General features: G+C 44.0%; 1 protein-coding gene across 1 annotated transcript; it reads right to left on the reverse strand.

Moving 5' to 3' along the window:
• Positions 1 to 24,990, reverse strand: LOC140494793 (ras-related protein Rab-3A). The gene is made up of 5 exons (XM_072594391.1): positions 24,883 to 24,990; positions 11,488 to 11,715; positions 10,646 to 10,764; positions 7,734 to 7,858; positions 1 to 6,580 (listed from the first exon to the last, which is right to left on the reverse strand). Exons 2-5 carry the CDS (start codon positions 11,713 to 11,715, stop codon positions 6,390 to 6,392), a joined length of 663 nt encoding a protein of 220 aa, XP_072450492.1. The 5' UTR covers positions 24,883 to 24,990; the 3' UTR covers positions 1 to 6,389.
• Positions 24,991 to 25,061: the final 71 nt, after the last annotated feature.

Consider the following 25,061-nt stretch of genomic DNA (forward strand, 5'->3'; position numbering starts at 1 on the left):
TAATTTTAATAGATTTTAATATTTTACACAACAGAATTTCTTAATACATAAACTGAGCATCATTCACAGCCTAGTTTTTGACACTTTTCTTTTTAAATATAACTTTTTCTTTAAGTGTTTTGTTCTGGTGAAAGAAACCTTTGCTATCAACCAACACCACAGAAATTCCATATTGTGAGAAATAGCACATTCCACAAAACAAGAACAAACAAAGAGATTATCTACAGACTTCAACAGCTTTGTGCTCGGCCGGGCAGAGAGAGAAATTAACTCAAGTAACTGCTTGATCACGGAGTGGGGTGGGGGGAAAGACAGGAATAGAGATAACCACGATATCCAGCCTGAGAATTCTCCTGTATGTTTTCCCGATCAGGATCATTCTCACAGAGTGTCTTGGGCCCTGACTGAGGACATCAAATGTCTAACTCTGCCCAATTAATCTGGATGCATGAGGAATACTGAATGAGGAAGAGACAAGCCATTCCCATTAGAGGACCAAATGGTGAGCACCCAAAGTCCAAAAATTCCAAAAAGGTTGTGTGGTCCTGAACATTATAAACCCTCATCGATACATTCATCAGTCTCTCTCTCTCTCGACCTTTTATTCTAGCTCAGTTTCAAAGGTATCATCAAGAGAGATATCTGCACAATAACTGCTCTCATGTATGAAATTACTGGGGCTAATTCCCTGACATTAATGCTGGGGAAATCCACACACATTGTCTTCATCCTCGAGCAAGAACATAAAGCACAGAATGACACAGAGGACTAAATGCCTCCACAACATACTCCTCTATTGTGGACCATTAAATGCCAAGTGAAGATTCAGTACAAACACTGCCAGCACTCAAAAGGAACCCAAGAAACCCTCACAACATTCATCCATTCTCACAACCCTACACAGGGCCCAAGAGCAAGAAGGCACTAGGCATTGAATAATACAGTGGATACTTGCAATATTGTACAATACCACCATCTCCAAGTGACTCCTTTTACTATATCCTGGGGGAGAGGGGGGGGGCACATTATCTCTGACCTGGGGTGGCACTGGGCGACAGTGAACTGACTAATTCTCTGAATGATATTCACAGAAGCTCAGACTAAACCTGTTGACCTTCAACAACCAAGTTCCCCCAGAGACTGAGAGAATGTTTATTGCAAATCCAGGGAATTTTAGAAGCGGATTCTTGGAGATGAAAGCACAAGAGAGTGAAGGTTAGAATTCCTCTGACATCATCATCCAACTCAGTGCAGTCTCCATCCAGGCAACAGCAACAGACAAGGAGTGCTGAACACACAACTGGTCAGCTCAGGGACAGCATGGAGTTAGACTCCTCGACACTGTCCCCATTAAACACTCCCAGGACCAGGACAGCCCAGGGGTTATATACACAGTAAAGCTCCCTCTACTCTTTTAAACTGGAAGTGAAGCATCCATTTTGTCTTCATCAATACTCCCTGGATAGGTACAACATTGGGCAAGATACTGTATAAACCTCCCTCTAGTGTTTTAAGCTAAAACAAAAGCTGCCTCTACTCTTTTGAACTAAAAGCAAACTCAAAATAAAGTTCTCTCGACACTGTCCCCATTAAACACTCCCGGGATAGGGACAGCGTGGGGTTAGAGACAGAGTACAGCTTCCTCTACGCTGACCCATCTAACACTCCCAGGACAGTTACTGATGAGATACAGAATAAAGCTTTTTCTAAACTGCCCATTCAAACCCAGCCTGGCTAATCAACAACACTTGTATGGTGATGAAACCTGTATTGCAACTCCTTGCACTGAACACCCAAATTTAAAGGCAATTGGATATATTGAATTGCAGAAATCTGTCGAGCTTCACATTTTGTGGCCCAGTGCATAGCTAGTAGTTCACATGCCATAGCAAAGCAAGCTCCCACTGTCCCCCTGATCTTGGGGTCAAGCCTGGATATCCTGGTCCAACCTAACCAGGCTTTTTATCTCCTCATAACCCAGCAATTAGCTCCCCACCTCATGAGCCTCAGAGACCTGCCTTAGAAGATCATACTCCCTCTCTAGGCACATTCAACAATTTAAAAACTTTAAAAACTTCAAACAAAATAAAAAGTTTTCAATGAAGACAAAACTGTGGAAGTCTCCTAAAAGTGGGGAACTGCTAGATGCCAAAAGCAACAACACAAATCTTATCCATAGGAAACAAAAATTTAACATTTGGATTTATTGGGATTAATTTTCTTCTTTTACACACACACACACACACACACACAAACACACACACACTTTACATAAAGCCCATTTCAAAACTTCTATATTGCTTTTCAATAGTTTTCTTTAAGAAAAAGAATTGTACAGTGGTTAACTCAGTGCTTTAAAGGAAAAAGCAGTCACAAGCTAATAAAATGGTGCAATGTTGTGCTGAGGATATTTAGACACCTACTAGACAATACAAGCTCACACTGACTAATAATCTGGCTATTTACACTTATATACAATAAGGAAGACCTTATATATAGAGCTGTTTTCTCCCCCGATTTTTCCGCACTTCTTGTTCATAAGGTGTGACATGCTATGTGACAACTTCCCTCCTCCAGTGCAACTCAGAAAAACTGGGGCCACGATCAACCAGTGAGAATATTAAATCAAACACAGACCACCGCCTCAGACTCCAATTCCTGGAGTTTCCACTTCTCGGGTGAGGCTTGATTTAATTTACCAGGAGAGAGGGTTAAGAAATGCTTCACTCCAATTATTAAAAGTTCATTCTCAGGCTTGGCAGGCAAGGCCGGCATTTATTATCTGTGTCTCGGAAAGCTGGGGCAGGTGGTGGCCGTACATTTTGTATCAGTTTACAACTTGAGTGCGCTTAAGTGTCAACAATTTACAAGGATGTTGCCAGGGTTGGAGGGTTTCAGCTATAAGGAAGAGGCTGAATGGGCTGGGGCTGTTGTCCCTGGAGCATCAGAGGCTGAGAGGTGACCTGACAAGAGGTTTATAAAATCATGAGGGACATAGATAGGGTGAATAGCCAAGGTCTTTTCACCAGAGTAGGGGAATCCAGAACTAAGGGCACAGATTTAAGGTGAGAGGGGAAAGATTTAAAAGGGACCCAAAGGGCAAATGTTTCACACAAAGGGTGATGCATGTATGGAATGAGCTGCCAGAGGAGGTGATGCAGGCTGGTACTATTACAACATTTAAAAGGCATCTGGGCATCTGAAGAGGTAGGGTTTAGAGGGAAACAGACCAAATGCTGGCAATGGGACTAGATTAATTTCAGATATCTGGTTGGCATGAATGGGTTGGACTGAAGGGTCTCTCTCCATTTTGCACATCTCTATGACTCTATGATTCTTTAAACTGGGTTGGCTTTGGACTGGACCTGAAGGCACAGACCAGACAAGGACAGCAGGTTTTATCTGAAAGAATGCATGCAAATCTATTGAGTTTTTCTGATAATTGGAGTGTGGCTCAGAGGGACAAACTGGATTATGAATGGAGGGTAAAGTTGACTTGAGGCTGACCTGTGGCAAATGTCCCAGCACTGGGCGATGTGACCATGGGAAATAGCTCCTGGAGTCACATCCCTCACTGTTTCCACCACACTCTCTGGAGCAAAGAGAGCGAGGGTATGGCATGGTGTTGGCAGGGGCCGGGAACGGCAGAGGGGTGAGCTAACGATTTAGATATCAAAGATGGCTACCGACAGAAGTGAATGTTGACTGCTCGGCAACATAAACTTCACCCACAGCCTGTAACATCAGGGCAAGCATTTTGCAGACATAGCACCAACATCTTTACCTTTACCAGAAAGGTCAGTTGACCTCAAGGCTCTAAACCCTTGCAGTACAGCACGAGGATCCCACAGCAGTGGCTAGCATCAGAGCTGAACAAATGGAGACATTGGATTGACAGGCCAATGACTGAACACAATTGTGATAGGATTGTGGTGCTTTTGTTTAAACACGCGACTTAGGACTAGAACCTGAGGGCACAGCCTTAGAGTGAAGGGAAATCCTGTTCGAACTGACATAAGAGGGAATTTCTTCAGCCAGGTGGTGGTGAATCTGTGGAACTCATTGCCACAGAGGGCTATGGAGGCCAAGTCATTGAGTGTATTCAAGACAGAGATAGGTTCTTGGTTAGTAACGGTTATGAAGATAAGTCAGAATAATGGGGTTTAGAAACATATCAGCCTGACTCAATGGGCTGAGAGGCCTAATTCTGTTCCTACATCTTATGATCTTATTAATAATTAACATTGAATGCCATTTTATCAGCCAATCTGACCCCTTGTTTTATCAGTGAGGTGGTACTATGGTGAGGTATGGTTTATAAGTTAATGGTGAGGTACTAGAGTACAGTTTACTATGTGATACAGGTTAATCTCTCTGACAGTACATGGAGCTGCACTAACACCGTTTTTTGCTCAGTCTCATCATAGGGCAGTTCAGTGCCAACCAGACTGACTGTGGAATTGGAGTCCCGTGTAGGCCCAGTGTGGGGAAGAATGGCAGCTGTTTGCCCTTAATGGGACACTGGAAATCAGTTAGGTTCTTGCTGCTTGTGCTAACCCTAGCCTTTATGTTCAGGTTCTTACATGACTATAGCGAGGGGTTGACGTGGCCCAGGAAGCCATATTGTTGACATGGTGACAGCCAGTTGCATGGGCAGTGAACCCTGGGCTTGCCTACAAAGGTCATCGCCTGAGAATGAAGTTTCAAATGTCACCAAGGGAACAGGGTGACCCACTGCCTTCAGGTGAATTAGCACAAAGGAGGAGGATCACTCCAGAAAGTGACCTGTACCTTGGAGGGCCGAACTGCCTACATGGAATGTGTGGCCCAAAAATAGGCCTTTCAGCCCAACTGATCCATGCTGGTGCCTATGTTCCATGAGCTCTTGCACCTGAGTCCATCGTTCTATGCCACACACTCTCATGCATTTATCTACTTTTCCTTGAACACTATTTGCATCAACTGCACTCACGGAAGTGGTTTCTCCACTCAATCACCCTCTGGAGAAGGAAGATTCTCCAGAATTCCTGATTCGATTCTGACAATCTTCTATCAAGACCACTTGTATCTGGCGCCCCCTATAAGTAGGAACGTTCTCTCAGAAATCACAGGCCTTTCTGCTGTTCCTGGCCACGCGTGTGCACTTACACACACACACACACACCACCTTCCTGCCCCACAACCTGATCCTAATCCATTCAGAAATTTAAAGACCCCGTTGTTACCCCTTTATCCAAAACCTTCATTTTTCTAGAGATGAAAAGCTGTGACCAATCAGTTCAGCCTTTCCAGGCAGTGTATCCTCTCAGTACAGGTTCCATTTTCTAAACCTTGTTGTACCCTTTCCTGTGCCTCTATATCCTTCTTGTTGTATAGTGCCTGGTGCTGTGGGTGCAATTTAACTAAGGTTCTATCTGGGTTAACGTAACAACTCTGCTTTTCGGTTCTATTTTTCTAGAAACAAAGCCAATTTGTGTTTGTTGTTACAGTCTTACCAGGATGTGCAGGAAAGCCTAGGCTGATTGGAAAGGGTGGCATTGTGGTGTTGGTTGGTAAGGATGTAGTGCTGTGTGCTTTAAGGCTGGCTCATGTACTGTAATAAGTAAGTCACCTCTATCCAAATATCTGTGGCAACTGGTCAAAGGCAGAATCTTGTTGTGGTTTTGTGTGTGTGCACGTACTTACAGTTCAGTGACAGTGATACATTTGTGAAAAATGAAGAGCTACAGTAAAGGAGAAACAGCAGGAGAATGTGAGAGAGACACAAACACTGAGATACACAGAGACACGTGTGGGCATCACATGGATTCACAGACTCAAGGTGTATCAGAGATGGCACAAGGTTAGTTTTCACACATGAGAATAAATATGCATTGCAAAAATACTTTACCTTCCTCCTCAAATAGAACAGTGTCAGGGAGCTAAGGTGCAGGGAAGGGTAGAGAAGCAGACAGCTTTCTAACCAACCCTTTGTAAACCAAATAATGATTGTCACAGATGCTCTAGTTCACCATTGTTATAACCAGGGTCTGTCTGGGTGTGGGCAGGAAGGAGCGGGCAAGTGTGAGAAACAGAACAATACTGGATGAGTTTTAAATGTTTCACATACCTGTGCGATCCAATCACACCTCAGGCTGTTCTATTTGTTGTTTCTGTTTTAGGATTAAATCATAAGGATATCACATATCATCCTCTGGCCCTTAACATTTCTGTCCATTTGGTTGTGTGCACACACCTTCTTGTTTTTTTCTCAAAGGGAGAGGGAGGAGGGTAGGGCTGGAAGGTGATGGGGAAGGGGTTGGGGGGGGGTGTATAGACAGAGACACAGAGATAAAGAGGAAAACGTGAAATAAAGGGAGGTGTTGGGGCTTGTTTCCTGGGGTGTGTGTCTAACAGCCACAGTCCTGGTGAGGGGGTGCTGGCTGCTCATTCAGCTGTGTCCCCTGCTTGGTCCCAGTCACAGCAGGGTCTGCTGTGTCTAAGCTCTCCGACATCTTTTCACAAATGATGTCCACCAGCCGCTCAAACGTTTGCTTGACATTGATGTTGTCCTTGGCGCTGGCTTCAAAGAACTCAAACCCTGTAATCCAAAGGGAAAAGTAAAGCTACAGCAGGCAGTAAGTCCCCATCAGAACTCAGTGAGTGACAACAGGGGAGTGAGAGGAAACAGGTAAAGAGCAGCACACTCAGGAAGTCTCAAAGCACGTTACGGTCAATTAACTACTCTTAAAAAGGTAGGTGAAGTGACCTGATGTTGTGATTTCAAGTAAACCTGTTGGACTATAACCTGGAATCGTGTGACTTCTGACTTTATCTTATTCACAGCTGGCCTTGTAGCTTCCTGAAATCTGGAATGATTTTCATACGTTCAGCTCTCTCTCCAAAAGGTGTTAACATTCCCCCGTTATCAAGGTACCCTGAACTGTACACAAACTCAAATTTGTGCAAAATCACAGTTCCTGCACCATCTAGATCCTCACCTTCACCAAGTCCAACTCACCCACCAGAAAGCCCCACCCCTTCAACCTACACTGGCTCCTCGCCCAGTAATACCTCAAACTGTAATCGATTCTAACATTCTCATGTTCACTTTCAAACTCTTCCGCAGTCTTACCTCTCCCTGACCCTGCAATCGCCTCTAGCTCGGCAAACCTCTGGGATTTCTGCACTCCTCCGATTCTGATCCGGTTTCCGTGTTCCTGGAGGCTATGACCACTGCCTCAGAGCCAAGAGTCTGGCAGACCCTCCTTACAACTTCCCCCACGTCGCACCCCCCCCCCCGCCAACAACCTCACTTCTGGAGTGTAATGTTTAACTTCTAAGTTTATTTTAGTTTTTCTACTTTATACTAAAAAGAACTGTAGTGATGGACTTTTTAAAACTTATTTCTTTAATTTTCTATTTTTTGGACCTCGGTACCTATGTACCAACAAGGACACTGGGAATGGTGACATTGTACATTTTTCACTGTACTCTTGTACTGAAGTGCACGTGGCAATAAAACCTAAATCTAAATCTACTCTGACACTCCTTAAAAACCTACCTCCTTCATCAATCAATCAGCCTTATATTTGTCAGCCCTAACAGCGTGCATGGTAGGTTTTGTGGGAGATTTTTCATGCGAAGCATCTTGGGACTCTTTGACACAGGTTCTATAGAAATAGAAGTTGTTGTTGTTGGTAGGATCTGACCAGAACCTTGTATAGTAACAGCATTTCTATTGGTTGTCTTACCTAGGTGATCAGCCAACTGCTTCCCTCCCTCCGCTAAAACTACCCGCTCATCCTCCATGTCACACTTATTTCCAACCAGTAAGACCTGAGCATTGTCCCAGGAGTAGGTCTTAATTTGGGTTGACCTGTGAGAGACAGAGATCAAAGCAATTAACATCCTGGAGGAGCAAAAACAGTCAACAGGTTACAGCCGTAGACATGTACAGTACGGAAACAGACCCTTCGGTCCAACTCGACCATGCCAACCAGATATCCTAAATTAATTCAGTCCCATTTTCCAGCACTTGGCCCTTGTCCGTCCAAAACCTTCCTATTCATATACCCATTCAGATGTTTTTTAAATGTTGTAATTGTTCTTGAGGAAGGTCTCTTCACAGGGTTAACCAGTTTACCATTAATAGCAAAGAGTCATGGGGTGGATATTAGAATCATACAGGACACAAGAGACCCTCTGACCCATCAAATCTACACTGACTAAAACTTCTCAAAATCCTCATTAGCTTCATAGCCTTCAGTGTTATGGCATTTCAAGTGCTCATCCAAGTACATTTTAAAAAAAGTGATTGAGAGTTTCCCCACCTCAGCTTGAGGTTGTACAGGACGTTGGTGAGGCCACTTTTAGAGTATGGTGTCCAGTTCTGGTTGCCCTGCTATAGGTCCAACCCGTCCATGCCAGCCAAGTTTCCCAAACTAAACTAGTTCCCCTTTCCTGTCACTGGTCCATATCCCTCTAAACCTTTCTTATTCATGTACCTGTCCAAACTTCTTAAGTTGGAGAGGGTTCAGAAACGATATACAGAGGAACCTCGATTATCCGGCATTCGATCATCCAAACTACATCACAAGGTCCTGATGCTTGGCTAAACTGTGTTATCTGCCATTCGATTATCTGAACATTCGATTATCCGAACAAAATACTCCCCACCTGAGGTGTTTGGATAATCGAGGTTTTGCGGCAGCAGGAGGGTTCAGTTATAAGGATAGGCTGGGACTTTTTTCACTGGAGCATGGGAGGTTGAGGGGTGACCTTACAGAGGTTTATAAAGTCATGTGGGGCATGGATAAGGTGAATAGCAAAAGGTCTTTTCCCCATGGTAGGGGAATTCAAAACTAGAGGGTCCTTAAGGGTGAGAGGAGAAAGATTCAAAAGGGACCTGAGCGGCAAAACTTTCACACAGAGGGTGGTTTGTATGTGGAATGAACTTCCAGAGGAAGTGGTAGATGCTGATACAACATTTAAAAGAAGTTTGGACAGGTACATGAATAAGAAAGGTTTAGAGGGATATGGACCAGTGACAGGAAAGGGGAACTAGTTTAGTTTGGGAAACTTGGCTGGCATGGACGGGTTGGACCAAAAGGTCTGTTTCTGTGCTTTATAACGCTGACTCTAATGACTATTCTCGCAGGCAGTGCATTCCAGACCCCCACCACTTTCCTCAAATCCCCTCTAAACCTCCTACCCTTCACCTTAAAATTATGCATCCTTGGTATTAATTGTTCAATTAAGGGGACCAGCTAATGGGATACCAGAGATTTGTTTATAAATATCTTTAATCATTTAGAAAGGAATCTTCTACTGTCATTTTCCACAACCTCGGCATATCCTAAAGTGCTTACAGCCAATGCCGTGCTGTCACTGTTGTAATGTAGGCAATGGTGCAGTCAACTTATGCACAGCAGGATCTCACTCAGAGAGACTTCTCTGGTGTCATATATTTATTTCTCAACCCATATGACTAATTCAGACTGTCCTGTCATTTCACAGATGGCTGTTTGTTGGAGTGCTACGTGTAAACTGGTCACCACATTTCTCGTTATAACACTGACTACATTTTTAAATGTACCTCATTGGTGGTAAAGTTCTTTGGGATATCCTGACATTGTGGAAGAGCCTTTGAGTCATACAGCATGGTAAAAGACCCTTCGGCCCAACTCGTCCATGTCGACCAGGTTTCCTAAACTGAACTGGTCCCATTTACCTGTGTTTGGCTCATATCCCTCTAAACCTTTGGGTGTTACAGAAGTGCAAGTTCTTTCTTTTACTATTGCTACTCATTTATGCGTTGTTACCATGGAAACAGCCTCTTTTAGGAGCAGACACCTTGTGGACAGAAATCCTTGGTAAAGGGGATTAAACATGGCCCAGTGGCACAGTTAGCTGGATGGCTGGCTTCAATACAGAGTGATGCCAACATGTATGGCTTCAATTCCTGTAGCTGCTGAGGTTACCATGACGGACTCTCATTCTCAACCTCTCCCCTCCTCTGACACACAATGACCCTCAGGTTAAACCAGTTGTGTCTCCCTAATGTGGGCGGCACGGTGGCACAGTGGTTAGCACTGCTGCCTCACAGTGCCAGAGACCCAGGTTCAATTCCTGCCTCAGGCGACTCTCTGTGTGGAGTTTGCACATTCTCCCCGTGTCTGCGTGGGTTTCCTCTCGGTGCTCCGGTTTCCTCCCACAATCCAAAGAAGGTGTAGGTTAGGTGAATTGGCCATGCTAAAATTGCCCGTAGTGTTAGATGAAAGGGTAAATGTAGGAGAATGGGTCTGGGTGGGTTACGCTTCCGCAGGTCGATGTGGACTTGTTGGGCCGAAGGGCCTGTTTCCACACTGTAAGTAATCTAATGAGAGAATGGGTCAATGGCAGCTTTACCTTTCACCCACTGTGAGTGGAATTCACTGCCTGAAAGTGCAGTGGAAGCAGATTCAATCTTAACTTTCCAAAGGAAAAGGGCATAAATGTTCAAAGGAAAGAAAATTACATGGCTACAGGAAGGAAAAGGAGAGCAAGATTAATTGGAGATAGCTTTTTCAAACAGTTGGCAGACTCAGGATAGGCTGAATGGTCTCTTCCTGCACTGGAAGATACTAGGACTTACATAATTCAACTTGAACCACAAATTACATACCAGTCCTGGACAGCATTGAAGGATTCTTCGTTAGTAATATCATACATCAAGATAAAGCCCATTGCACCACGATAATAAGCTGTGGTGATGGTTCTGTATCGCTCCTGACCAGCTGTGTCCTGAAGGAGGAAAAGCAGAAGAACATTCATTATTCCCTTCGAGCAAAAGGAAGGGACTAAGCTGAGCTAAAAACAAAAAAAGCTGGAAATCAGAGCAGGTCAGGCAGCATCCTTGGAGACAGTCCAGTTTTGAGTCTAGATGACTCTCCATCAGAGCTCTGACACAGGAATTCAACCCAGCTCTGAAGAAGAGTCATCTAGGCTCAAAATGTTACCTTGCTCTCTCTCCACGGATGCTGCTTGACCCACTGGGATCCCCAGCATTTTTTGTTTTCAGTCCAGATTCCAGCATCTGCAATGACCTGCTCCTACTTCGGTTCAGCCCCCTCTTTTGCTCAGTTACTGGTTTATTAACAACAGCGACTTGTATTCCACTTACATTTTCAAAGTAGTTAAACATCTGGCTAAGTACTTTGGGACGTTTATCAAGCAAACACAACACACATTGGAGACAAAGATGGAGATATTAGAATAAGTGTCGGAAAGCTTGATCAAAGAGGCAAGTTTTAAGGAATTTGTTAAAAGGAAGAAAGAAATGGAAATGTTTTAGGAGGGAATTGCAGAGTCATTGGTGAAGTGAAGGAATTAGAGGATACGTTGTCACATGATTGATGGAGTCTAGAGTTTTCAGTAGTTTCAAGGGTTGGAGGATGTTATGGTGATGGTGGTAGTTGGAGGGTGAGCTGTGATAATAAAGGCAGAAAGGTAAATGTAACCACTCACCCAGATCTGCAGCTTAATCCTCTTTTCATTCCTGTAAATAGTCTTCACTTTGAAGTCAATTCCAACTGTACTGACAAATGCTGGAGTGAAGGAATCATCAGCATATCGAAACAGGAATGACGTTTTACCAACACTGCTGTTCCCAATGATCAGGATCTTGAACATGTAATCAAAGTTCTGATCTGCAGATTCTTTCTGTCCAAAGCGTGGATCTGTAGCCGAAGCCATCTACATAAAGCAGAATTATTCACCTTAGCTACATCTGTGCAGCTAAATCATTTGGACTTCTCACTTCTCATTGCTCCCAGAATCAACCTGAAACATCTCTTGCACGGTGAATTACACACACAGGTTCTACGGAGCCAAGGGCAGGAGGCAGTGCTGCAATGCTGGATCCTACTGGCAGTATTCCCAGCATACACACCACACCAACAGGCCATTTGGCCCAACTAGCCTAGGCTAGTACACACAAATACAAGAACACCCATTTAACCCCCCAAGTCTGTTCCTCTATTCAATGAGATTCTGTGACCTAGTATCATATACTCACTAATGTCACAAATTCCTTAGGGTTTTTGAATATTTAAAATCCATCGGTCACAGATTGAAAACTAAGAATTGATCCAGCATCCATTGTTGTTTGTGGAAGAGACTTTCAAATTCTTACCACCCTTTGTATGGAGACATGTAGTTACATCTCACTACAAATTTTGAGACTTTGTCTTCCATCCTCCCAACTCACCCCATCCCTAGTCTTAGATGCCCAAACCAGCCGGAGTAGCCTTTCTCCATCTAGCTCCTGGGAAAAGATTGGTTTAGTAGTTTTATCATTGGACTGCTAATCCAGCGACCCAGATAATGTTCTGGGAACCTGAGTTTCAATCCCACCCATGGCAGGTGGTGGAATTTGAATTCAATTGAGTGTCTAATGATGACAATGAAATTATTGTTGATGTTGGGAAAAACCTACCTAGTTCACTACTATCCTTTCAGGAAGGAAATCACCATCGGTGTCTGGCCTACATGTGACTCCAGACTCACAACCATGTGATTGACTCTTAACTGCCCTCTGGGCAATTAGGGATGGGCAATAAATGCTGGCCTAGCCAGTGATGCCCTCATCCTGTGAATGAATAAGGAAAAATCCATCCTAGCCTGTTTCCCTTACTGACTTGAAATCTTCAACTGAACCATTGCTTGACCTTTACAGTTCCAGGCCTAAGTCTAGTTTCTACGTGCAGTCCCCAAGAGAAAGAGGTATTGTCCTGGAAAATTTATGCTTCACTCCAAGTGACATTTTACTGAGATGTGTTGAAGTCCAGATGTGATCCACCCAGGGCTTTGCAGCATGATTTCAAACCCCTTGTATTCCAATTCGCTGGACAGAAAGGCAAGCATTCAACTGGGTTTTTGTTAATTTGCTGTACCTCTGCACGATCTGTTAATGATCTCTGGACCGGACTAAACACAAACACAGACACGCACACGCACGCACACACACTCACACACACATGCACAGTAAATTTGAGCCTCCAATGCTTCTATTTTTACACTACTTAGAAAGTCTTTTTCATAAGGTCTAAAATGGTCCATCTCTCACTTCTCGACACTGAAATTGCTGTGGTTTTGCCAGTGCATTAACACAATCGATATCTCTGATCTTATGCTGCCTTCGACAAAGTCAGTCTACAATGCCGTTAACCTTTATGCCATTGTTCAATTTGAGCATGTGCTTTTTTGTCTCTAAGTCATTCAAAAAATGTCAATAGTTGAGGCACTAACACAGATCTTTGTGGAACATCAAACACTTCCTGTCAATTCAATACCTGCCCATTAACCCTGCCCTCTGTCTCCTGTTATTCAGCAACTTCCTAACTTGGTCAATAATTTGTCTTCAATTCCATGGGAGTCAACTTTTGTTCCCAGTCTCATTTCAGACATGGAATCAAAGACTTTCCAGAAGTTTGTATGAATAATACCAACAGATGTTTGCTTGTCCCTTGCACTCTTTATGCCGTGCATGATCACGTAGGTTGTGCTGTCCATGTAGCACCCTCGGTCCTGGAGGAACACTCTCTCATTTCACTGTATCTGTTGGATTCGGGAGAACTGACAAATAGAAAGCTACTCTGCTCTCTACCATGTTAACTCATTGGTGGCATGGTGACTCAGTGGTTAGCACTGCTGCCTCACAGCACCAGGGTACCTGGTTTGGGTGACAGTCTATGTGGAATTTGCATATTCTCCCAGTGTCTGGGTTTCCTCTGGGTGCCCCGGTTTCTTCCCACAGTCCAAAGATGTGCTGGTCAGGTGAATTGGCCATGCTAAATTGCCCATAGTGCTAGGTACATTAGTCAGAGGGTAAATGGGTCTGGGTGGGTTACTCTTTGGAGGGTTGGTGTGGACTGGTTGTGCCAAAGGTTAATACAATGACTGCAGATGCTGGAAACCAGATTCTGGATTAGTGGTGCTGGAAGAGCACAGCAGTTCAGGCAGCATCCAAGGAGCTTCGAAATGATGAAGGGCTTTTGCCCGAAACGTCGATTTCCAAGCTCCCTGGTTGTGCCAAAGGGCCTGCTTCCACACTGTAGGGAATCTAATCTCATTGCGTCAACATCATCACTGCCACTCAAAAATCTTTCTGTAACTATTTCTCAGTTATGTGTAACTGGTTTACATTCTAAAGTATTGAGGTATTTATCACGCGAAGGATTATTCTTTTAGTGATGGTACTGGTTTGGCAAAGAATATTTACCAGGAAATTGAGACAACACCCTTTTTAATTTACTACATGGCACTCCATTGGCACAGGACTGGAAAGCTCGCCTAAGTAATGGAAACCACATGAGACACAATTCTGACTTGCTCAGCTGGTTCACAGGGTGTGGGCAGTACCATTGAGGTCAGCATTTATTGCCCAGCCCTGTACAACTGAGGGACTTCCTGGTTCATGTGGTGAGGTCAGCTCAGACTCAAATGGCCTCTTCTGAGCAGTACCATTGAGGTCAGCATTTATTGCCCAGCCCTGTACAACTGAGGGACTTCCTGGTTCATGTGGTGAGGTCAGCTCGACTCAAATGGCCTCTTCTATGCTACAAGACCATAACAGATAGGAAGAGTAGGCCATTCAGCCCCTTAATCCTACTTTGCCATTCATGGCTGATCTGACATTCCTCATATCTACTTTCCTACCCTTTCCCTGTAACTCTTGACTGATCAAAAATCTACCTTAAAAGTACACAAGGACTCTGCTCCACAGCTCTCAGCGGCAAAGAATTCCAAAGACTTACACCCCTCAGAGAAGAGGTTCCTCCTCATCTCAGTCTTAAATTGCTACCCTTTATTCTGAGACTATGCCCTCTGGTCCTAGACTCTCCCCACGAGGGGAAACATCCTCTCAGCATTTACTCTGTCAAGCCCCTTAAGAATTCGGTATATCTCAATGAGATAATCTGATTCTTCTAAATCCCAGTGAGTAAGGTCCAAACCCGTTTAACCTTTTCAAGTATGGCTAGACACTATGGCAACTCGGAGTCAATCATATTGCATTTTTTACAATATTTACAAGTTGCACTGTCCCATGCCTTTACCTAGGTATTAAGGATATCAGTAATATCGCAATATTAACAATATAGTGTGGGGAAATGGTGTTAAAGTTTAGGATTATCCATTATCTTGTTGAGGGGTGAGACAGGCTTGATGGGCTGAATGGCCTACTCTTGCACCTATTTGCCATGTTCTCTTATGTTCATTGCAGCCTTTGTTAACAGGCTAGGCAGGCCACAAGATACCGGAGCACAAGTAGGCCATAAGGTCATAGTCATAGAGTCAGACAGCATGGAAACAGACCCTTTGGTCCAACCAATCCATGCCGAACATAATCCCAAACTAAACCAGTCCTACCTGCTTACTCCTGGCTCATATCCCTCCAAATCTTTCCTATTCGTGTATCTATCCAAATGTGTTTTAAATGTTATAATTGTATCGCATCCACCACTTTCTCAGGAAGTTCATTCCACATGCGAACCATCCTGTGTGTAAAAAAATTGCCTCATGTCTTTTAAATCTCTCTCCTCTCAACTCAAAAACGTATCCCCTATTCTTGAAGTTCCCCATCCCAAGGAAAAGACAACAACCATTCTCTATCTATATCTCTCATTATTTTACAAGTGTCTATCAGATTGCCTCTTAACCTCCTATGCTCCAGTAAAAAAACAGTCCCAGCCTTTCTTTATAACAAACCTTCTATATCCTGTGCCACTATACACTGCGATTATGGTTGATCTGATAATCCTCAATTCCACTTTCTTGTCTTTTCCCCACAATCCTTGATTCCCTTACTGATTAAAAAAAAACTCTCTATCTCAGCCTTGAATATACTGAATGACCCAGCCTCAGCAGCCCTCTATGGTAAAGAATTCCACAGACTCAATATACTCCAAGAGAACAAATTCCTTCTCATCTCTGTCCAAAAACGGATGAGTCCTTGTTATGAGATGGTGCCCTCTGGCCCTAGACTTTCCTACAAAAGGAAACAACCTTTCCACATCTACCCTGGTGATGCTCCCAAAGAATTTTGTCTATTTCAATAAGGTTGCCTCTCATGCTTCTAAATTCTAATAAGTAGTCTAGTCAAGTTCTACTTATAAGACCGTTCCTCCATACCAGAGGTCAGCCTAGCGAACATTCTCTGGACTGCCTGCAATGCCAGTATATTTTTCTTTCAATAAGGGGACCAAAACTGCTCACAATATTCGAGATGTGGTCTTGTATCTTTGTTTTTTTTAAAAATCCCATTCCCTTTGAAACAAAGGCCAACAGTACATTTGCCTTTACTGTGACCCACTGAACTTGGATGCTAACTTTTTGAGTGTCACGGGCAAGGATTTATTTATTCACTTAAGGTGCATCTGGACAGATGCATGAGTAGGTGGGGAGCAGAGGGATACAGATGCTAGGATTTAGGCAATAGGTTTAGACAGTGAATTTGGATCGGCTCACGCTTGGAGGGCCGAAGGGCTTGTTCCTGGGCTGTAAATTTTCTTTGTTCTTTCTTTGTTCTATGGACTCCCAAATCCACCAATTCTATGTCCTATGAACTCCAAAAGCAGATGTCGCTGGAGAAACTCGCAGGTTTGTGTGAAGAAAATAGAGATAACGTGTTGAGTGTAGTGACTCTTCATCAGAAATCAGTCACCGGACTCAAACCACTAACTCTGGTTTCTTCTCAGAGGCTGCCAGACCTGCTGAGTTTATCTAACACTTTCTATTCTTGTTTCAGATTTCCAACATCCATTGTGCTTTGTTTTATCCCTCTGTCCTGTAGCTTTTTGGAAATAATGATAAATATTATTAATGTAAATAATGTTCAGCTCCTTGCGTTCTTCTGACCAAAACGCAGAACCTCACATTTCACCATTTTATATTCTATCTGCCAAATGTTTGTCCATTTGTCTATCCTATCATTACTTCTCTCTGCAAATACTTCACGTCTTCTTCATCACTTGCCTTAGCAGCTATTTTTGTGTAATCTGCAAATTTGGCAACAGTACATTCACGTCCCTGATCCAAGTCATTCATACATACATGAACAGATTAGAGTTTTCCAATTCTGGCTGGAAATATTTCAGAAGAAGGTCAGAATTAGAAGAGCAGAAAGTTCTTAGAGGGTTGTTGGCCAGAGTGGGTTCAACTGATAAGGAGGGGTGGGGCCACAGATGTCGGAGTTCAAGTTTGAGAATTTTAAAACAGATATTGCCGGACTGTTACTCAAAGTTATTCCTGATGAAGGGCTTTTGCCCGAAACGTTGATTTCGCTGCTCGTTGGATGCTGCCTGAACTGCTGTGCTCTTCCAGCACCACTAATCCTGTTACTCAAAGTTGCCTACTGTGGTTTCACAGAGCTTTGCTCTTTCCTCTCTCACAGCCTTGGCTCTATGAAGGGAGGAAATAGCCTAATGGTATCGCTGGACAGTTAACCCAGACCCTTCCTGAAGAAGGGCTTATGCCCAAAACGTCGATTCTCCTGCTCCTTGGATGCTGCCTGACCTGCTGCGCTTTTCCAGCAACACATTTTTCAGCTCTGATCTCCAGCATCTGCAGTCCTCACTTTCTCCTAGTTAACCCAGAGACCCACATCACGTTCTAGGGATCTGGGCTCAAATTCTACCACAGCAGATTGTGGAATCTGAATTCAATACAACAACTGGAATCAAGAAACCATTGTTGAGTGTCGAGGAAAAACCCATCTGGTTCACTAATGCCTGCAGGGGAAGAAATCTGCCAGCCTCAGCTGGTTTAGTCTACATGTGACTCCAGACTCCTTAAGTGGACTCTTAACAATTAGGGATGGGCAATAAATGCTGCCTAGCTTTCATCCTGTTAATGTATACAAAAATGCCTTATGGTGGAGAACTTGGAATTTTCTGGAACTCCTCACTTACCTTAGATTTGTCTTTCTTTCTTTTAAATTGATGCTAGGTACATACAAAGGGGAGAGTATGCTGGAAACATTGTTAAACACCAGGTTATTAGACAGAGACTAAGTATATACCTTTCCAGTCAGAGTTTTATTGCAACTTATACAAAGAAGTCCAGCATACCATCCCACTTGGTCTCTGGTGTCCCTGCCAGACCCTACTAGATGTTAACAAGGATGAGATGAAATAAAATGGAAAGAGACTCATGTAGACTAGACTCACACTGGGTTGAGTGGCTTGTTACTGTATTATAATCTCTATTATACCATGTGCAATTTATGTTTCAAAAGTACATCAGTGGCTGTAAAGGCCTCATCTGAAATCATAGAGTTATTGAGATGTTCAGCACAGACCTTGTGTCCAACTTGTTCATGTTGACCAGATCTCCGAAATAAATCTAGTCTCATTTGCCAGCACTTGGCTCATATCCCTCTAAACCCCTCCTATTCATATTCCCATCCAGATGCCTTTTAAATGTGATGAAAGGTGCTGATTAAATGCAATTTATTTCTTTCCAACAAATCATAGGAAGCACAGACTTTCTCATCCACCCCCAGGAAGCTCTCTGTCTCTTCCCACTCCTCCTCCAGGCTTCAGTGTTAAGCTGTGATCCAGTGCTGTTACAAGATGGGGAACAAGCCATGAGTCAACTCAACACAGATGAAACATCAACAGCAAGTCAGCTGTGACAAAGGCTCCTGACAGCTCAGACCTTTGCAGGCTTGCTGTGAGAATTTCACTTTGCCATGGATACTGCAGGTCACCAGGGCAACAGGCACTGTCACCATGGAAACCAACGATTACCAAAGTGGTACACTCATCCACTGTGGCTGCCCAACATTAGACACCAGCAAGAGAATCATCATATGGGGCTACCATGGATACAGGCAGCTGAGGTACATCATGGATACTGGTGGTTGGGGAGGAGTTGCAAAGTTACCATGGAAACCAGTGATTGTGGATGGGGTCACATAAAGTTACTCCAGATATCTGTAGTGGTGGTGACGGCGGTAGTGTGGGGGCAGGGTCACACAAGGTTACCATGGATACTGTTGGTTGGATGGCCACACAGTGAGGATAACTCTGTCACGACTGTTCAAACAGATTACAGACCTCCCCATTTTAAATGTCACAAGAATTTCATCAAGATTAGATGAATTAAATTTGGGCTGAGGAGTTGGCAAAGCTCACCATTCTTGCAAGTAGGCCTGAAACATCACAGTGAGTGCTGCTCACAACCCGTCCAGGTGTAAACACGGCTGAGGGAAACAGGCAGGCCATCTGACTGGCGAAATTCAATTGGTATCTCGATGGTAGGACGTGTGGGTGGTCTCCATGGTCAGGGCCAGGAGCAGTCCCAGGAGCAGGTCTCTCACTTGCTCATTTCCCTTCTCCGCAGGTAACCAATGATAGGAACAATAAGATGTTGGAACAAAACAGGCAGAAGCAGGTACTGCAGACGCTGGACATTAGAATCAAGACTGAAATGGTGCTGTAAAAGTACAGCGGATCAGGCAGCATATGAGGAGCAAGAAAATCGGCATTCCTGGCAAAATCCCTTCATCAGGAATGGAACAAAACAGCTCATTCAGCCCATCAAATCTGCTCTGCCGTTCAATGAGATCATAGCTGATTTGATGATTCTCAACTCACTTTCCTGCCCTTCCCCATAACCTTGATTCCCCTTATTGATAAAGTCTGTCCATCGCAGTCTTGAATATACTTAATGACCCAGCCTCAACAAACTTCTGCGGTGAAGAATTTCACACATTCACTCCCTTCAGAGAATAAATTTCTCTTCATCTCTGTCTCAAATGGGTGACCCCTTATTCTGAGATGATGCCCTAGAGACTTTCCTACAAGGGGAAACAACCTCTCCAAATCTCCCCTGTCTAACTCGCGAAGAATCTCATATGTTTCAATAAGATCTCCTCTCATTCTTCCAAACCCCAGCTAGTACAGACTAAATCTACTCAAGCTCTCCTCAGAAGGCAGTCCCTCCATACCCAGGATCAATCGAGTAAACCTTTTGCACTGACTCTCCCCCCAAAGGGGATCTCAGCCACTGGGATTTGCTGCTCACAGCAGTCAAGCTTATGCCAGCAGATAGAATTTTTTAACAAGGGGCAAGAAGACAACAATTCTCAAGGAATGCCTCCTGAAAGTGAAACAGAATGGGATTGCGGGGGAACAACTCAGTCAGAATCCCTGTCCTCAATCTCTGCCCAGTAGTTGAGGCTGGAAAACTGGCAGATTCCTGTCAGAAGTCACACGATACCAGGTTATAGTCCAACAGGTTTATTTGAAATCTCAGGCATTCGGAGTGCTGCTCCTTTGTCAGGTGAAGTGACTTGACAAAGTAGCAGCACACCGAAAGCTTGAGATTGCAAATAAACTGGTTGCACTCTAACCTGGCGCTGTGTGACTTTTGACCTTGTCCAACACCAGCACCTCCACATCAACAAGCCCTACAATGAGTGAGGACAGGGTCTAAGCTTTGGTGCAATTCCCCATTGGGATGCGATCTGCCAATGCTCACTTGCTACTTTCACACGAGTCGGGGGAAACTGGGCGCCAGATTGCTGGGTAATACTTTTTTTGGGGCGGGGGGAGAAGGGTTAGTGATGCACTTTTCAAACAAGGACTCTGGAACAATACCAATTTGTGCATAGCCATATCTCATAATCCAGCAAGATGCAATATGGATGAGATCCAGTTTAATGATGAAGTGGAGGTGCTGGTGTTAGATTGGTGTGTACAAAGTTAAAAATCACACAACACCAGGTTATAGTCCAACAGGTTTATGTGAATGCACTAGCTTTTGAAGCACTGCTCCTGCATCCAGTGGTTGAGCGCTTTGAAAGCTAGTGCTTCCAAATAAACCTGTTGGAGTATAACCTGGTGTTGTGCAGGTTAACAATGGCAGACAAGGGATAAACAATGATCAGGCATGACTCACCATTTCTTTTTCACAAAGAATCTCCTCCTTCCACCCAGGGTGAGTGGGGGGGGGGGGGGGGGGGGAGAAGCAGCTGTGGCCTCAGCTTGACATTACATCCACAAAACAGCACTCCCTCAGTAGTTTCTGGAGTGGGATTTAATCTAACAATGTTCTGACTAAGGAAGAACTGACAGGGATATAAGTGCAGGAAGGCGGCATTTGCAAGCTTCAGCCTGTTCTGACATTGAATGAGATCATGGGAGACACATTGCCAAACTTTATCCAACCCCCCACTACCCCACTTTCTCTAATTACCTTTAGTCAACAAAAAATGATCAACATTAGCTTCAAAATTAACAACCAATCGAACATCAACTGCCAATAATATCTTTTCAAACTCCATGTGAAATGTCTGACTTTGATTTTGTAGATGCTGTCCCTAGTCCGAGACTATCCTGATACCTGACAGCTCCCAATCTAACCTCACTGTTCACCTTTATCTTGAAAGCTTAGATCAAATTACCAAAATTCTTAGACACTTCCCGAGCCATGTGACCTTCCCTTGAAGTTTAATTCTCAGATTCTTACATTGCACCTCCCTTCAAAGTCAATAAATCCTTCTCCTTTGATTTAAGAAGGTGGTTCCTCACCATCTTGTTTCTCAGTGGTATCTTGGGACGGGCTGACAGCTCCCAATCTAACCTCACTGTTCACCTTTATCTTGAAAGCTTAGATCAAATTACCGAAATTCTTAGACACTTCCCTAGCCATGTGACCTTACACCCGCACCAACCAACCCAACCGCCCTGTGGCTGAACACTTTAACTCCCTCTCCCACTCCGCCAAGGACATGCAGGTCCTTGGCCTCCTCCATCGCCAGACCATGGCAACTCGACGCCTGGAGGAAGAGCACCTCATCTTCCACCTCGGAACCCTCCAACCACAAGGGATGAATGCAGATTTCTCCAGCTTCCTCATTTCCCCTCCCCCCCACCTTTTCTCAGTCCCAACCCTCAGACTCAGCACCGCCTTCTTGACCTGCAATCTTCTTCCTGACCTCTCCGCCCCCACCCCCTCTGCGGCCTATCACCATCACCTTAACTTCCTTCCACCTATCGCATTCCCAACGCCCCTCCCACAAGTCCCTCCACCCTACCTTTTATCTCAGCCTGCTTGGCACACCCTCCTCATTCCTGAAGAAGGGCTTATGCCCGAAACGTCAATTCTCCTGTTCCTTTGATGCTGCCTGATCTGCTGCGCTTTTCCAGCAACACATTTTTAAGACCTTTGCTTGAAGTTTATTTCTCAAATTCTTACATTGCACCTCCCTTCAAAGTCAATAAATCCTTCTCCTTTGATTTAAGAAGGTGGTTCCTCACCACATTGTTTCTCAGTGGTAACTTGGGACGGGCAACAAATACTGGGCCCAGCCAGTGATGTCCATATCCCATGTCTGAAATTTTAAATAATATACTGTGCTCAAACCCAACATCACTCCACATTTTGTCATTACTCAGTTGACTGAATCAGGTCAATCTGAAGACCCAGGTGTTTGGGCAGAGAGGGTAAGAGCTCACCCAGCAAGGCTGTTTCTTCTCTCTTTAAAGAGTGAGCAACTGCCTGAACGCAGATTCATGCAGAACATCATCAGTTACAACCTGCCCTGTCATTTATCCTTACTCTCCATCTCCTGCTATTCAACCAATTTCCCAAAAGGCTCAACAATTTGTCTTCAATTCAATGAGCTTCAATCTTAATTAACAGTCTCTTTCAAGGGACTTTGTCAAATGCCTTTGTAAATGAATATAACACCCATAGACAACCCACTTTGCACTACATTAGTTATTTCCAAAAAAAATTCATTGGATTTACCAGGTACAAACTGCCCTTTGCAAATCCATGCTAGCTCTATCTGATCAGCTGAGCATTCTCAAGATGTTCAGTCACTCTGTCCTTAATTACAGACTCTAACAATATCTCAACAACAGATGTTACATGAATTGGTCCATATCTCCCTGGCTTCTACACTCAGCTACTTAAATAGCAGAACAACAATTTTTCAATGAAAGGGAACATTTCCCAAATTAAGGGGAGATTATATTTAGGACATTTAAATGAAAAATATAGCAAAACCAAGAACGCCCCCTGCTGAAGTATATTAAAGCAAATTGAAAATCTCAAAATTGTTACTAATAGTTTTTATTACACAAAGGGCAGATGCATTCTGAAACAAAAGGTAAATGCAGTTAAGCTACAGACCAGTAAAGATCTTAGCGAATGGAGGAACATTCTTAAGAGGCTGAATGGCCTCATTACATTGCCAAGTATCAAAGGTTGAAAAATGTGGTGCTGCAAAAACACACAGCAGGTCAGGCAGCATCTGAGGAGCAGGAGAATCGACGTTTCGGGCATAAGCCCTTCTTCAGGAAGAAGGACCTATTTATAAAGCAGTTCATTTAACAATGCTACACTCCAGATCAATAGCTTACTGAATGCAGAACCATTATAATGTACACAATATGGCAGTGGTTTGTGCACAGCAAGCTCCCACAAACAGCAGAAAAGAGAAAAAACAGCAATTTAAAAAACAGCTGAAGGGTACAGTTACAGGTTGAGTCAGGTCTCTCTTTCTCTGTATAACACTGGGGTACAGTACTGGTGGGGACAGGTCTGTCACTGTATAACACTGGGGTACAGTACTTGTGGGGACAGGTCTGTCACTGTACAACTCTGGGGTACAGTACTGGTGGGGATGGATCTGTCACTGTATAACACTGGGGTATACCACTGGTGGGGACAGGTCTGTCACTGTATAACACTGGGGTATAGTACTGGTGGTGACAGGTCTGTCACTGAATAACACTGGGGTATAGGACTGGTGGGGACAGGTCTGTCACTGTATAACACTGGGGTACTAATAGTTACAAAGGACACATTAAGAACAGCTGGCACAATTAATATACATCACTTGAGTGTTTAGAATGAGATTGATTTTTGTCTAGTTTAGTCGTAACTTAAATCAAGCGACAACATTGACTGCTAACCAGAAGCCCTCTGACAGGCAGAGACTAATGCATCTCAAAGCAAAATGCTGTTTATAAACCCTTTCTTTCCCTCATCTAAACGCCATGTGCCCTCTATTGGGCAGATTATAAATAAAATGGGGGACAAATTCCTCCAGCACAAATCCACTGCAATCCAGCTGGGGCTCGCTTGTCCTCTTTCGGACGAGAAACGTAGCTCAGTAACCATTTTCTTACTACACTCGAGGTGTTAATTCACATAAGGATACGTTGTATTTACTGCCCATTGCATGTAGCAATGAATACATAATACATGCATCTCACGGTTCATACTGTAAATTATTAATTTCTGCCACAATTTATCCAGCGCGACCAATGTGTCAATGGGAAATATATCAATCTCTTCCCCCTTCCCCCCCTCCGCCATCTCCTCCCCCTTCAGTCTGTCTGCAGTGGGGAGGCACAAGGCGATGGTACTGGTGTCAGTGTCTCTGCTTCGAGAGTAAAAAGCAGCGAGAGTGGTCCAGCACAACCCTCAGGAAGGTCGCTGCCTTCTGTTACTGGAGCTGAGAGCAGATGCAATGACAGGTATAGACGCTGCAGCAACCCAGAATGAATGAACCAGAGAGAGAACCATCATCACTTCCAGCATCCCTCAACAACCACCAATAACATAAATAACATGGACGGAGACATTTTAAAATATTCAGAGAAACCATGAGGTACCTTATTTCAATTTGCCCAATGCCTGACCCCCCTCCAGCCTGCTAGCATTTACGCCATCTCCACGTCCCCCCTCAAAAAAACTCTCCTATGTCAAATGAAGGTTATGGTTAATATGGACCAAGCGAACTGAAGCTCTTGCAATTATTAAAAATATTAAGGCATCAGATAGAACACAGAGGTTGCATCCTGATGCCCAGCACTGCCCGTTCGACCTCAGCGCCCTCACCTTCCAAGCGTTTGCCTCAGGACCGGTCTCTCTAGACACTGCAGCAGCAGCAGCTCATCGGCTGATTGACAGCTCCGCTTTGACGTCATTCCCAGGCCCTAAAAGGGCGGGACCATACTGAGGCAGTGATTGACATGACGAGGAACCAATAGCAATCCAGAACATCTTCCATCCTTCAC

The sequence above is a fragment of the Chiloscyllium punctatum genome, chromosome 24 (genome assembly GCF_047496795.1).
Source record: "Chiloscyllium punctatum isolate Juve2018m chromosome 24, sChiPun1.3, whole genome shotgun sequence".
Lineage (NCBI taxonomy): Eukaryota > Metazoa > Chordata > Chondrichthyes > Orectolobiformes > Hemiscylliidae > Chiloscyllium > Chiloscyllium punctatum.